This window comes from Micromys minutus, assembly GCF_963924665.1.
Source record: "Micromys minutus genome assembly, chromosome: 1".
Lineage (NCBI taxonomy): Eukaryota > Metazoa > Chordata > Mammalia > Rodentia > Muridae > Micromys > Micromys minutus.
In genome coordinates this window covers 35884319-35896971 of record NC_137969.1, presented here as the reverse complement: position 1 = coordinate 35896971, position 12653 = coordinate 35884319, and the positions used below count along the sequence as shown (strand labels likewise).

Here is a 12653-nt window from a genome sequence, read left to right as displayed (position 1 = left end):
AGTAATAGGGACAAAAAAAAAATCTTCAAAAAGTACCTTTGAGTTCATTTTTATTTGCCATCTGCGTTAAGTATGGGGCCTGCCCTGAAGTGTGTTTCATATACTCAGTGAGACTCCTTTGGAGAAACTAATTTTTCCTCTGCAAGCAATTTTGAAATGGAGATAAATCTTTGGCCAGAGATGGGAGCCACTTCTCCACCCCAGTTCTGGAATCCTGTCTGGTTTGGGTCTGCGCAGGCTCTGTGCCTGCTGCCTCGGACTCTGTCGGCTCATGTGTGTATCAGTCCTGTTTTGTCTGGAAGACACTGTTTCTTTGGTATCGTTCAACCCCCCTTGGCTCCTACAATCTTTTCGCCTCCTCTCCCATAGAGTTCCCTGAGCCCTGAGGGCAGGAGTTTGATGAATACCTCCCTTTTAGGACTGAGCAGTCTCTTATTCTGTGTGCATTAGTTCCCATCTACTACAGGAGGAGGCTTCCCTAATGATGGCCGAGTGAGACAGTGATGTATGAGTGGAGCAGGATGCCATTAAGAGTTGTTTTATTGCTCCATTCCTATAGCAGAACAGTAGTGTTCAGTTTTCCCCTAAGTCTGTGGTCTCAGATTCTTGGCCACCCAAGCAGTGTCAAAAGTGGGTTCTATCTTGTGGAGAGTGAATTTTTCCTAGTATTTTGATTTGAGGTTGTTGGAACCCAACCTAAAATCAAACCTCAGATACAGAGGGTCAACTGTATTCATGTGCTCAACTGGAGAAATTGGCTGAGGCAAAACACAGGAACATTAAGTGAACACTGCACAGTACATTCAAATAAAGTTCTGTTTTTACACAGGAGCTATTCCAGTTTTTGAATAGTGCTTTAAATACCCATATTGCAAATATACATATATATATATACATATATATATATACATATATATGTATGTATGTATATATATGGATACTGTTGCTATTCATACACAAATGAACTGTGTGACCTTTCCATCTATGCCATACATTTATCAAACGCTTGCATCTCAGTGTACCTTGTACCATCTCTGAGGATATCTGACCAATCATGGTCTATTTCCTCTTAAAATGGTTTCTTGGGGCAAAGATACAGATATGCCTAGATATGTCTAGTCTTTGCACCATTTCATGGTGACTTACATATACAGACAAGAGTAGAAAATGCAATCAGCTTTGATGAGGATCAATAATGCCTGTTGCTAAGCAACTCTATAATAGAGGTTGGACAGGCAGGGACTCATGGTGCCTTGCTTTTTTTTTTTTTGCTTAGGGTATAAGGACCAATAACACTCATTAGTGTGAAAAAGCACAGGCTTTTTTGGAACAGCACAAATGGTTGGTTTGTTATTTCAACGTGCAGCTTGGGGCTATTCGACTAGGATACACCCTCCTGCCTCAGATGGGGAAGGGAGGGTAGCTCGGCCTTGTCTTAGTTTTCTAAGGCTTCTTTGTGGTCATAAGTATTTCTGTGTGTGCCTGTGTAACGGCCACATGTGCTCTCCTGGGATAAAGGTGTGTAGCCTTCAGTATACCTCAAGAATTTCAAGCGTCTGGAACTGGAGACCAACTCCCAAGAATAAGAGGCATATTTTGGTAGAGTTTGACCAAGAAAGCTGACTCTGTTCTTCCAGGGACTAGCTTGGGTTTTATAATAAAGTCTCTGTCTTTCTATTTTCTTCATGATAGCTGGCTTCTCCAATAAGCCAACTTAATAAAATCAGCAAAGGGCAACGGCTGTGAGGAGAAAGGGCTGGTGGGGTTCGGACGGCAGGGGAGGAGGAGGTCACACAGGCTCTGTCACCAGCAGGAAGGCCTCAGGCTCTCAAGATAGAGCCTCGCTCAGGCTCCTGCCCTCCTCCCCCTGCTGCACAAATGTGATTAGGGCTCTGCAGAGCCCACTGAAATCAGGTTAGCGGCGCTGAGTGATGCTGAGCCGGGGTAATCAGAGCCTGGAGCAGAGCAGGTGCTAGCTTTAATATGGCTTCTGAGAATTAGGACAAGCTGACTTGTAGCTCCACGGCACGTGGACAAGCCATTAGAACACTGCCCGTGCAGCCCCCTGCACCATCTCCCCCTCTGCCTGCCCACGGCGCTGCTCTGCAGCTAGGAAGGACTGGGGCCTCTGGCAAACACTTAAGACCCTGCCCTCCAAAGGTGTAGCTATCAGTATCAGTTAATCGGTACTTGCCTACGTGCTTTTGGACAATTACCTGCTCTGGCACCTTCCTTTAGTTAAGTATGAAGCAGGGATGGTGAGCCTATCTAAGGCCATTGTGATGAGTGACCCCAGAAACAGCAAACAAAGCACTCAACCAGCTCGTTTTTATTCTCCAGCAGGACTCCTTGCAGAACGAGATAGAATGCTGTTGTTTGTGCACAGTTGTTTCAAGCTCAATACAAGGAAATCAATAATTGCCTGCAAATTTAAGCACGAACGTTTATGTTTGACCACAAGCTCATCTCAGGCGATAAGCAGTAATCATACTTGGCAGAAATCCCCCTCTAAACTCTGCACGCCCAGTAATAGATAACAGCTGATTTTAACAAGCGAATGTTTAACATGTATGAATTTAGCAGCAGAAATTGTTGTTCTTAGGCCAATTAGTGTTTAGAGGAGAAAATGAGATGGAGTGAGGCAATCACTGCACTGTAGATATATCATTTCCAAGAGACACAGAATGGGGACAATAATGCAGTCTTAATATCTCAAGCCAAACTGTTTTTACTGAGACCATACAATTTTTTACCCCAAATAACACAGACAAAGCACTTTGAGTCATACAATGAATTAACCCCAGTTAGCCAGGTATCTAAAGCAAAAAAATTTTAACATTTAGGTAAATATCAGGGTGAAATTACAAATAGCAGAGATAATGTTGAGTGTATAAAGTGAAGGAACTGGGCTGAGATGGAGAAAATCTGAGGCTCCAGGAAAGGAGAGCCTGGAAGTTCATTGGCACCGGTATTACCTTGGTATGTTTCCCAAGGTAATACAACTGAGCCCCATGGTATACCTGATGGCATGACATGGTCTTCTTCTTGGGTCCTGTAAGTAGGGATGACAACCTTTCTTCAGTGGATGACTTTGTGATCTGCTGGGTCATCACAAATATATATGTATTCTCTCTCTCTCTCTCTCTCTCTCTCTCTCTCTCTCTCTCTCTCTCTCATACACACACACACACACACACACACACACACACACCCATTTGGTTTTTGTTGTTGTTGTCGTTTTGAAACAGGGTCTTCCTGTTTTGAAAATATATTACATTTATATTTATTGTGCCCTGGACATCAAACCCAGGTCATCAGGCTGGTGGCAAGAAGCTTTATGTGCTGAACCTTCTTGCCTTCCCTGAGATGCTCTTCCTATATAGTCTAAACTGACATAGTCCAAATCTGAGGTCCAGCTGCCTCCACTCCTGAGAGCTAGGAGAGCAGACCCATGTGACCTCTCCTGACTTTCGTTGTCTACTTTTCTGATGTTCTGACATCTTTGGGCAAAGATGTCACAAGAGGGCTTACCTCTTCTGAATCAAGACTGAGTGGCAAAGCCACCACTCATACGCCTGTGAGGTTCTCCTGCCAGTGGGCTGTCTCCCTGTCATATTTACCTCTGAACCAGCCAGGTACCAAATCATTCCAGGCAGTCTAAGCCACTAAAACTAACCAAAGCAGCCTCTTTGCCTTGCCTGTAACTTCCCATGAACACCAAGAGAAAGGCTTCTGCTCACAGTTGTGAGCTTACCTTTGACAGGTTCTAGAGCTTCTTCTTAGGGCCCCATGGTGTATTGATGGTATGACATGGTTCTCCTCTTGGGACCTGTGAGTAGGGATGACAACCTATCTTAGTGGGTGGCATTTGTGATCTGCTGGGTCACCGCACCTGCGTAATCACAAAGCCTGTATTATTTATTTATTTATTTACTTACTTACTTACTTACTTACTTACTTACTTACTTACTTACTTACTTACTGAGAGAGGGTTGGAAGAGCTTTCTCTGTGTAGTTCTAGCGGTCCTGGAACTCTCTCTGTATACCAGAGAGGCCGTGAACTCACAAAGATCCCCCTGCTCTGGCCTCCCCGGTGTGCTAGGATTGAAGATGAGCATTTACCACCACCTTATAATTTACTTGTTTTGCATTAGTAGTTTTGCCTGCAGGCATGTCTGTGTAAGGGTGTCAGATACTCTGGAACTGGAGTTATAGACAGTTGTGAGCTCTCATATGGGTCCTGGGGATTGAACCTGGGTCCTCTGCAAGAGCAACCAGTGCTCTTAACCACTGAATCATCTCTCCAGCCCCACCTGCATTTAAATTGCCTCTGCCGAGTCTGAGGACAGTTCTGTGAGGAGAAGACCTTAATGGACATAAGTAGGTATTACAGAGAACCTGTCAGAGCCCTGCCAGCGCTTACTTTACCACCATTTCCTCCAATTGATTATAGAAAAACTCAGTAAAGGCACTGCCTATGAGACATAGTGCCAAGCACCTCCCACAAACACAGGCTTCTAGGTAAGCAGCAGGACTCGGGCAGCCAGGTGAGACACCCACAGATGCCAGGTCACCTGGGAAAAAGCTATTATCTGATGGGAGGTAGGTTTGACTTTCAGGGCAAACCATAGGTGGTCATCTGTAAAACGGAACCAGAAAGACCTTGGAGATAACCATGTATAAATTTGGGTCCCGTAGTGTAGTCAACATTATTGGAGAGGGGGACTTGACACGATGGTGAAAACATTGTTCAAAGAGTATTATGTAACACTGTTTCTGGGGAGACTTGAACAGTCATGTACCCTTGACATTTGACGTGCAATTGACACAAGGGTGCATGCAATTACATGTTTCCATCAAGCCAAAGGAGAACGTTCACTATCCCAACGGCATGATCTCTCCAGGATCAGACTGACCCTTAATTTTCATAAGCAAGACTTTTTATTTTAATCACCTGGTGTCAGTTCATCAAATACATCAGCGACAGTTACACATCTAGCAGAGTACTAATTCCTACTATATAAAGACCTGGTTTCAAGAACATTGTGAGGGCTGGAGAGATGGGTCAGCGATTAAGAACACTGACTGCTCTTCCAGAGGTCCTGAGTTCAATTCCCAGAAACTACATGGTGACTCACAACCATCTGTAGTGGGATCTGATGCCCTCTTCTGATGTGTCTGAAGATAACAACAGTGTACTCATATAACTAAAGTAAATAAATCTTAAAAAAAAAAACAAAACAAACAAACAAAAACAAAACCAAAGAACATTGTGGGTCTGGAGGAAGAGCCAGTCACATGAATGTCCAACGTGGCCAATATCACCACAAGGCGCTGAGAGGATGGATTCTGGGTCATGTTTCCCATTGCAGGACCCACAATACCCTATGGTTTCTCAGCACAACAGTTAGCATCATTGTCAACAGCAATAGAACTTTCTCAGAGACCTTTGGAAGACTGAAGCAAATCTTTGGGAGGATGTTCTGGTGTGTCTTAACTGGCCTTAGCTGTGGCTCTCTGAGAACCATTCTACTCCTCCACACATCCTATGTGGCCTCAATGCATGTCCTCTCTGGTGTGCTTGCACTGTGTTTTACACACATGCACACACACCACTACCACCACCACAACCATCACTATCACCAACACCAAATGAGGGGGAAAATGCCTAAATTCTTTATTCTATGGGAACTGTGTTCTTAGCTCCAACAGATACAACTGATAAAATAGTGTATAGAGATAACTATTCATATCACTGAATTTCCTCTTTTTTACTCAAAGCACCATACCTTGAAAATCTTTTGTAAGTTAAGTGTGGGTTATCATCCATGAAAACCGGAGGAAGTTCCTAGCCTCAAGCTCAGATTTGTGTATATTCATGGTGTGTATATGTGTGTAACTATTTCTAAAGAAATTTGAACAAGCATCCACCCACCCCAGATTGGGAACGCATGAGAGATCAAAGCAAGAATGTCACCAAAGTCTAATATAGTAAACCAATGAGTTTTACTGAGTAAGTATACTACTTCTAAGAGTATGGGTAAGGGGTTGGTTACAGGAACAGAAATGACTCAAGGCAACTGTATCACCCAAGCCTCCCCCTGCTTAAATGACAGCTGGAATCCTGAAGCAAAGGCAAAACAACAGGCTGGAGTGTCCTTTGCAGGTAGTTCTGTTGGTCTGACCCTCTTCCAGGCAGCTCATCTGACAAGTTCTCTTAGAAGTCCTTTCTGTTTATATATGCTTTTGGTGGAAGAGCCTACTGAATCTGGCTAGTTTTAAGGACTTCCTGAAGCCATTGAGTTGTTTACTTCCTGAGCTTAAAGAGCTTTTCTGCAGGATGGAATGTTTGACTTCTCCTTAGAACTTCCTGTGTCTTAAGGATCATCTCTCCAAGATAGATAATTTTATCTTGGAGAAAATTGCTGCACAGCAGTGTGTGTGTGTGTGTGTGTGTGTGTGTGTGTGTGTATGTGTGTGTGTTTTCTGTGAATGTGGTATATGCCCACATGTACATGTTCATAGCATATCTATACATGCGTGTGTAGAGGCCACAGAAAGATATTGGTGTCCGTATTGTGTTCTCAACTATATATAAATATATATTTTAAAATCACACACACACATTATGGTTGTGAATGTTTTGCTTGTATTTATGTATTTGTACCATGTATTTGCCTGGATCCCCTGAAACTGGAGTTATTGACAGTTATGAGCAGTCATGTGAGCTCTGGGAACCAAACCTGGATCTTCTATAAGAGTAGTAAGAGTTCTTAACGCCAAGTCATGTTTCCAGCCCTTTTATTACTCTTTTAGGCAGTGTCTCTCACAGAATCTGAAGCTCACTGTTTTAGCTAAGCCAATTGACCAGAAAGTCTTCAGCATTCACCAGTGCCTGCCCCTCCAGTGCTGGGGTTACAAACTCGTGAGGCCCTGCCTAGGTTATAGGTAGGAGCTGGGGATGTGAACTCAGTTCCTTTTGGTTTCACAGAAAGCATTCTGACCCAGTGAGCCATCTTCCCAGCCCACAGTTCCGACTTCTGTTCATAGGTTTGTTCTCTTTCTCCCCATGGCACTTTAATCAAAAGATTAAGCACATATGCATGGGTTTCCATCTCCACATAGATATTCACTAGGATTATACTTAAGCAAGCCACTGGCTGGGTTACAACAGCAAAGTGGGCACTAAAAAGGTTGTTTGTTTTTTACCTCCTAGGTGGTTGCCACACTAGGAACCACATCTTGCTGCTCTTTTGACAATCTCCTAGAAGTGGGTCCCATCTGTAAGTATCGAATTCTGTTTTCCTTTTGACATGGAGTGGGGAGTTTTACCCAACCTTTCTCTTTGAGGGGTGCTTATCATCAATAATTCTAATCATCATGATTTGCATGTTTTGTCTTATATTTACAATAATGTAACCGTATTGTCTTAAATCCCACAAACTCAGAGTTTGAGCTAACTAAACAATGGCTAAGCTTAACAGTGATATGCTATAAAGGAGAGAAAGTGTCCAAGCACTCCATGTTAATATAATGTTTAGGATATGGTGGCCATGTTAAGGCAACTTAGCTCTTCAATATTTGGAGCAACTACCCTACTAGCCTTCCTTGAAGGTGCTGTGTAGGCATGGCATACACATAGCATGAAGTGTTTGTGCTTCAACCCAGCCTTTAGCCACACCCACTTTAAAGTATCTTTTTAAGAAAATAAATAATTGTAAGCCAGAGAATGTTGGCATATGCTTTTAATCCCAGCACTTGAAAGGCTGAAGCAGGCGGGTCTCTGAGGTCAGCCTGGTCTATGGAATGAGTTCCAGGACAGCCAGAGAAGCCCTATCTCAAAAGAAACAAAGGAAAGACAGACTGACATATTGATTTTGCTGTGCTGTGCTGTGTGACATTTTCCGTGAGGGTAAGCACTGGTTAGAATGCCACGTATTCCTTCTGAGGTGCCTATAAGCACATCGCTACAGTGCTTTCCCAAGGACTGCCTTGTAGAATGACAAATTCCTCAGACGTGCCCATCAGTAAGCAGTACATAGTTGTTAGTGTGGACTTAGCAAATCAACACTTTCAAGCTGAACTTCTACAAAGGATATTCCGCTTCAGATAATTTCCTGGCCTCATGCTTGCCTCTTTATTCCCTCAGTCAGGACATTTTGTCTTTCTTGTCGAGACTAGAATTCTGGGTTAGTTGCAAAATGAATAAATGCCCGTGTTTCTAAAGTTTCACCTTTGTTATGAGCTCTGGGAACTCAGCAGGCCTTGGAACTGTTTCTAAGGCACCAAGGATATATCAGCCCATGAAGCTCACCCTTCCCTGTTTCTCAGGGATGTGAAGGCTCGGGTGGAGCTGTCCCTAGCAAGCTCTCTGACCTCAGTCCTCCGACTTGTGCCAGACATCACGCCACCTGCTTGGCATTTGGTTTCATTGTCACTCCTTGTGGGCCAAGCACGTTTCCCACCTCTCCTAACCCCTTGATTTGCTTGTGGTCTCTTCTCAGGAATGGGTTCTTCTCCCTTGGCCAGCAGGAGACAATGGTGGAGGTGGGGGCTGGCCGTGACCTTAAGTGGCAGAGAGGCTTATAGCTTACAGCTGCATGTCTTAAATTCTGACCTTCATTTTCCCCTATCTAAAAATTGGAAAGAAAAACGGTTCTCATAATGGTAAAACAGTATTTCCTTCACAGTGCAGCTCAGGGGAGTTCTTGCAGACAATAGGCTGTAGGAAAGGCATGTACTGCGTGTAATACATGTTTGTACTGCCAAGACCGTGAGGCTCATCACCAACCGTGAGAAGTGGGGTGGACACAGTGTGGCCATTCACCCAGGATTTGGCTCCACCTGTTCTGAGCTATGGCACAGCTGTGATTATTACTGGCTAAAGACAGCCACACACAGCAGGCTGAGAACACACTGAACTAGCTGGCCATCTGAAGCTATGGCTGTACTGTGGGCCTCGTTAGCTGCAGACCTTCACAAGCTCAGCCAAGCAAGTCGAAGTCCTCTGACTCAGATGTCAGGCCAAGGACTGAATGTCCTGGCCAACAGCCGGCTGATGTCATTCCCCAGGGCTATCGGATTTAAAGCACTGAAGTCTTCTGCCAGATAGAGACTACAAGGCTGCTATCCCTGAACTCAATCTGGCTCCCCACAGGAGCAGGAAGATGACAGCCAGCAGGTGACCCCTGCCATTAATGCTCACAGGGCTGGATGAACAGGGCTCAGGCTGCCCTGCTGTCCTCCAGCTCCCTCTGTCAGGCGGTCTGGGTCCTGTGGGCAGGGCCTGATATGCTCTTTGCAGTTTGGGTTCAAACCCAGAGATTGCTGTTGGACAGTGTCAGAGATGCTAACAGGCCAACACCTAACCCTCTCATGCATGGCCATGTTTTTCCATGTTCGTATATGAGTGCGGCATTATTAACCGGTGGTGGTGTCTTATAGTTAAGTCTTTGTAGTCTCCTGTCTTTTGTTTGCTGGGGGAGTGGGGTGGTGGTAGAGAGTGGCATTTATTAAGGAGAGGATAAGTTACAGTAAATGGACAGAGGGGTGGCAGCCTTAGATACACACATGGGGACACCAAGGAAGGGGAATAGGGGAAGGATGGGGATATTATAGCCTGCCACAGCTTCATTGTACTGCCATGGTCAACCTGGCCTGGCTTCTGCATATTGTTGTGGCCTCTTAGACAATCGGTTGTAGTCACAACAGGAGGCCAGTGGCTTCGGAAGCCATAGGTGGCGCAGCCTCAGTGATAATATGTCGGACATCTGTAATTCTCTGTATCTGGCTGTTGTGTGTTCGTACTACATCCACATAATTTCTACATGTGTTCAAATGCTGGAACACCTGGATGATGGGGCTGGTATCAGCCAATCATGCAAGATGCAGAACACACAGACATTGCCAGTGCCACTCCCTTTTCCCCTTAGGACCAGGAGAAGGCCATAGAGAAGCTTTAAGGAGCATTTGTGAGTTATTTCTTGTTGGAGTTTGTGGTTGATCCAAGTTGAAGAAGATAGTCTCCACAAGGCCGTCTTTGCGACTGAGTACCCTTGTTTGGACACTGACTACAACCTAAGGACTCTTCTAACTCCTTTAGATCCCATAAACTGCTAAAGACTCTAACCCTTCTGAGAACTATCTCACAGGAGTGGCTGAAGACGAGACATTAAAATCAGTCAAGAAGACATACAGGACACCCTTGAAGTGTGAGCACACAGGGCTTCTGGTGAACTCTGGAGGAGTCATAGGGTATGAAATGCTCTCGCTATGTATAAAGTATAACCATGTGCCCTGAGTAATGACATTTCCCTAGCAGGAAGGTCCCTTAAGCTTTTGCCATTTATTTTTCTGTGGATTTGGTTCTACTCAGGCCCTCATGGAAGCCCAACTAGTATAAAATACCTTTATAGACCAACTCCTCCAGAAGTGAAAATTGCCCAGTGTCCCTATCACAAATCATAGTATCAGACTTTCTGGGGCCAAAGTCCCAGGTGAAAACAGAGGTCTATAGGTCATCTCTCAGAAACCAGAATAGAGAGAGATTAGATTTTGCAGGTAAACTTGAACCACCAGTATAGATTATTTTCCTACCTACTGAACCAGGTTTATGGGTGAAGCATTCTAGAGCGGGTGGCCTTGGTTATTCCCTACTAAGTTCTCTCTTGTCTGGATGCTATTAAACAGGCTCTGAGACACTTACAGCTGAATGGCCTGCTTTCTTTTCAAGGCTTTACTGACTTATTCAGCATGCCCTTCTCTCAGGGTGGAGGATACGGGAGGAACAACAGAAAGGTGTGAGAGAAAGAGAAGCCTAAATGGTCTTCTAGAACCTACCTTCCCCATGCCAAGATATGAGGGTTTCTTATGCTTGACCCATGAAGGTGCTCCATCTTGTTCTGTCTCACTCCTTCATCCGATATCCTGAATTGAACATAAACAATAGGATCTGTGGAGCTAAATTAGAGGACCTCAGACCAAAAAAAAAAAAAAAAAAAAATCTAAAAATAGAGGTCTATGTGGTACCCAAGCAGCACCCATGGAAAACATGGCATTGTCTTATTTTAGTCCATTTGGAATGCTCCACACAACAGCACAGACCCTAGGGTTTGTAAACAGCAGGAATTCATTATTTACACTTCTGGTGTATAGAAAGGCAGGAGCAAGGCACCAGTTGATTTGATGACTAGAGAGAACTGGCTAATGGCACTTTCTATGTATGATCACATGGTAAAGGGTACAAGCAGTCTGTCTGGTGTCTCAGAATTCCACCATGATGATCTGCCTACTTCCCAAAGGCAATGCCCTTACCCTGAAGGCTAGGATTTAATAGACATTTAAATTACAGCTTATTTTGTCTTACAAAGGAATGTAAAGTTCTTCCGGCCTCACGTTTAATCTGAGTAATGGCTGTGATGGCCGTCCATTACAATCCTGTTGCTCCTTGGGGAGAGTCTTGTGTTGTCCTAAGACTCTGTTTCTTGCTGAACCCAACTGGGGAGCCTCTTAATACCGGATGAGACTGACACCTTCACCCTTGCTTCAGATGACTGGGGTTTCTTCATGTACCTTAGTTTTTGATGGTGTCCTGACATAGTGGTATCCACAAGTTTATATTCATATGACCTTGATTTACCAAAAGTCTTACTTTGAAGAATAACTGAATCAAAGCTTTGAAATGTTTCTTATATCTTTTATCAGCAGAATTCACAATGACTCATTTTTTCTCACAGCACACACAATAATATTAGGCCATTATGAATGGAAAATCAGGTGGATCTGTCATTCTGTATAAATCCAAGGGCATCAGGCTCTTCACCTGTGCAGAGATGCTGCCCGCTGTCCTCTCTGTAGCTTCACCCTTCCTATCTTAACTACCTTGTGACTATATTGGGTACTTGAGCTGTTTCTCATGGTGTGTTTTTCCTAGATAAGACACAGAGAAGCATTACTCACCTCAGACAAGAAACTAATTAAAGACCCAAATTAATTAACAATTCCACAAACATCCAACTTAGTGAAACATTGATTGTATTGGAGTTATTTACAGGCATTTGGGTGAGAAGTTGCTCAAAGGAGCATGGATTACTCAGGAGTAGCTCCATCACTGAAAAGCCAAACCCAGCTTGGCTGATATCTCACAGAAGCTGCAACCTGGGGATCCCAGCATACCTTGCAGCTTTTCTGGCCAGTCTTCTTTCCCTAGGAGCCATTATTATTAATTAAATTTTTTAAAAAGTTATTAATATAACTTTGGGAAGCTGGGTGAAGTGAGGTGGGCATTTTATAAAATTTGTGAATTTCAGGAACTACCAGAGAATATTTGTATATTGCTACACAAGACAAGAAAATTAATTCTTTTTTTTTTTTTTTTTGAGACCCAGTTCGGCTGTCCTGGAACTTGCTTTTTAGACCAGGCTCGCCTCTAACTCATGGAGATCTAGCTGCCTCTGTCTTCTGAGTGCTAGGATTAAAGGTGTGTGCCACTATACTCTGTTCAAAAATTAATAATTTTTCACTGACTCCAACGTGACAGAATAGCATTATCTAGTGTCTACTCAAAGCTGTAGTTATCAGCCTTACCCTCAGAATACAGCTTAGGTTACGTGACTAAGGGCACATATACGCTTGCCAAGGAGGCTTTCTCATCC

The 12653-nt window shown here is 43.9% G+C and overlaps 1 protein-coding gene across 1 annotated transcript in view; it reads left to right on the top strand.

The window, feature by feature from the left end:
- DDC (dopa decarboxylase) overlaps nt 1-12653 on the top strand; it is a gene marked incomplete at its 5' end in the record, with an annotated part of 67661 nt that overhangs the window by 29288 nt on the left and 25720 nt on the right. The window contains one exon of the mRNA XM_080918747.1: nt 7217-7283. Coding sequence (XP_080774873.1) covers nt 7217-7283 — 67 coding nt within the window. The remainder of the gene's footprint in view (nt 1-7216; nt 7284-12653) is intronic.